The 3,524-nt window shown below is 34.5% G+C and overlaps 1 protein-coding gene across 1 annotated transcript in view; it reads left to right on the plus strand.

Annotated features, from left to right (window-relative positions):
* Positions 1 to 1,197, plus strand: part of LOC132178306 (protein NRT1/ PTR FAMILY 5.3-like) — a 2,752-nt gene extending 1,555 nt beyond the window's left edge. Inside the window, exon 3 of the mRNA XM_059590751.1 lies at positions 920 to 1,197. Within this exon, the coding sequence (XP_059446734.1) occupies positions 920 to 1,197 (278 nt within the window). The remainder of the gene's footprint in view (positions 1 to 919) is intronic.
* Positions 1,198 to 3,524: the final 2,327 nt, after the last annotated feature.

Raw genomic sequence — 3,524 nt, forward strand, 5'->3', positions numbered from 1 at the left:
AATTCCATTTAAGTATGTCCCTTATGTCACATATATTTTTATAATTATAAAATTACGGTGTTCAATATTCTATTCCAATTTGAAGCTTATTATGTAAATCAAATATTCTGAATTAAATCACTGATTTAATTCTTGTGGAACAAGTATTTGATTTAATTAATGATTTAATGTTTGTGGAATCAATTAGCTGTATTGATTGATTTTTTATTCCTTGATGGGAGGAATAATTAAGGTAACAGTTCTAATTGAGGGTCCCCTGACCTACCTATAAATAAGGCCTGTGTATTCCATCAATTGGCACTCACTGGTAGGCATAGGTCAGAAGAACCTCTCAATAAATATTTTTTGTTTTCCAGATTTGTTTCTGTGAAGCTGTTCTTCAATTGGCTTGAGCAAAGCAATGGCCGGAGGTACATATATATATATTAAATTATTTCCGCTGCTAATTTTATTGTTAATTAGCATTTAATATATATTGAATTCTTACATGTAGTATCAGAGCCTTCTCTAGACTATATTTGCTCGGTCTAGCATTATTATATGTCTACTGTTGATATATTTGTTTCAATGATTATTAAAACAAAATGAAACATACAGGTAAAATAAGGCACGCAATTCTAACAATGTTTGAGAGTTTTATATTTGAATTGTTTTGCAAATACTACCTTGTTTTTTTGATTCAAACAACACTTTTGACCAAACCACCATTAGACCCATATTGGGTGCCACCAGAGCACTAGTAAGAAAGTAACAGTAGGATACGGTGAAGCATTGAGAAAGATAATTTGGAGTTTCTTTGCAACTCTAAAGTAATGCTTGTTGACGGGACCCAGAAGGCATGCTGCCGGACCAAAGGAGTTCCGTGAACCGGGAAGACTTCCTCTGGTTGATATCCAACATTGTTCATAAAATTCCCCAGGCTTCTCATTTTATAATGGTTTATACTCGTGGCTATACTTTCCCAATCGAGTTTCGTACCCCACAGAGGCCACCGACGTGCACCTTGGTAGCCGAATCAGTGGCCATGGCGTCACAGTTTCCCCTGCCGTTAGCGGCGTTCTGCCGCGTACAGTGAGGAGCGATCCATCACGGCCGCCCATGAAGAATGACGGTGGCATCCCTACACGGGTTGTCTGCCGTCTGGCTGGAGCGCCGGCCCTTGGTGGCCGGCGCATGAGGAACGGCGGCGGCGCATGAGGAAGAAGGGGAAGGGGTGGCGGCGCTAGGGATTGGGTATTTTCGGATTGGGGAAAATATGATCCGGGTAGGGTTTCAAACCCATAAGGAAACCGGGTCTAGTGGTTTGGGCCATTGGGTATGGGCTTTATTTTACCCAAACCCAATTCAGTTTAAAAAAAAAAAAAAGTTTATTAAGTGGGCTAACCCGATTGGGCCAACCCAATACAGAAACCAAAGGCTGACCCAATAAGGAAGCCCAACCTGATAACCCATTCAGTTTAAAAAAAAAAAAAAAAAAGGGGAGAAACAAGTTTTGGGCTTATTAGGTTTAGAACTTGGGTTCTTAAGGTATAAAGGGCCTAAGGTCACTTCAAGACCATTAGGCTATTCATGTTATTATGCTTTTATGTTGCATTTTTATTCATCTTATGATTTAAATTGTTCAGTATTAAATTATTGTTTCTTTAATGCATGAACTTAAGGATATATTTATTCTTTTAATTGTTTAAATATAAATTGTTTGATGCCTGGACCTGAGAATAATTAACTAAATCTCATGTATTGGTGAATGTTTATGGTACTATCCAAAATTGCAATCGGAAAGCTCTGGCAAGGCAAGTCATGGGACTTAAGTGTGCCGTTGTGCGCTCCCCCGCTTACCTGGGACACTATCCGGTTGTACTTTGGAAAAATACTGTTTACCCACTAACATGATGGTTTTGTCTTTTATTCTTGGGAACTTTATTTTTTGGCATCTATATAGTTAATGATGTTAATGAAGTCGTGATTATCATAATAATTTTTGGGAGAGCCACAACATCCCGATTTTATAATGATAATTGCATCAAGATTATATATATGAACTTCATAAAGAAAATTAACATCGTGTTGTAATTAATTCATAAATTTAATTTGCCAATCCCCACAGGGACGTTTTTATTTTTATGAGTTAATTAGAATAAGATAGTAAATTTAACATTGAAAATAAAATTTCTCTTAGGCCCACAGGTACGGAAAATTTTATTTATTAATGCTAAATTTATTAGTCTTATTAATAAAGAGTAAATTTCATGCGTGATGCACCTTTGCCCACAGGTAGGTTGAAATTTACTATTAAATTAACATTGGTTAATTTAAATAAGGTTATTTCATAGCATTAAAGTATATAATTTTTCTTGGTTACTGGATGTATTCCTACTGCTTTAATTATTAGTATTTTATGTTCCAATAATTCCTAGTGGTAATTTTTCCTGACTGAAAAGAAAAATGTGCTTTTCACTTTGGGGTGTTTGGAGACTGAATTGGCGTTTCGTGTGGACGAATCACCTTCTCCCACGGAATCAAGTACGCCACATGAGATTATTAAACATGAACGATTGTAGTGATTTAAATCGCTTAAGTTTCAACGTTCATGAAATCTCATATCAAGGAAAGCATTAGGGTTTTATTCCTTAATGTTTTAGGGCCAAAGAAAGGTCATTGAGGAACATTTAGTGAGTTCCAATAAGGCTTTGGCCTGCACCCTAATAGAAAAGCTTTAAAGTAAAACATTTTACAGTTTCAAAATGTGCTTGAGCACATTATGAAAATGAAGGACATAACAGCTCATTATAAAGTCCCTAAAGGTTGAGTTTTTGAGTCATTATGGTCAATTTTATTCTCTCATCTAAATATGATATTTTTTCAAATATCTTGTGGCACACATAAGGATAATTGATCAATTAAGGAATTTCTGATCATGTGTGTTCAAGAAGATGAGAGATTAAGACATGAGAATCCATAAAGGTTATTCATGTTAAGGGAAAGACCTTTATAGGCAATCATGTCCAATAGTTGATAAATGAGAACAAGGTGCCAACAAAGTGTTATGGCAATTATGATACTTGTTTTCTTACACTAAGGAAAATTATGGGCATATAAAGAATGATTGCATAAAGTATCATAAATGACTTGAAATAAAGGTAATCTCATACACCTAGTGTGTCATGAATCTCTTTTATTGACTCTCCTAAGGACTATATGGATTGAATTTGGTTTAGCGGTCCACGTTGTCAACATAATGCAGGGTTTTCTAAATAATACTTATTTACAATTGGAGGTTGTTGGGATCCATAGATTAATTTTAAAAATTCAGTTATGTCATTTTGACCTTAATAATGTTTTTATATATTCCACAATTCTTTTAGAAATTTAATTTCTATTTTAGTTTGTTAAAATCAAATTTGAATATTGTTAAAATTTTTTGGGTGGAATATTAAATTAATGGTCTATTTAAAATTGATCTAGATCCCAATTTTTGGAAAATTAATCCCTGCATATAAATGTTGACATAAAGCAGAGTCTTA

The sequence above is a fragment of the Corylus avellana genome, chromosome ca4, assembly GCF_901000735.1.
Source record: "Corylus avellana chromosome ca4, CavTom2PMs-1.0".
Lineage (NCBI taxonomy): Eukaryota > Viridiplantae > Streptophyta > Magnoliopsida > Fagales > Betulaceae > Corylus > Corylus avellana.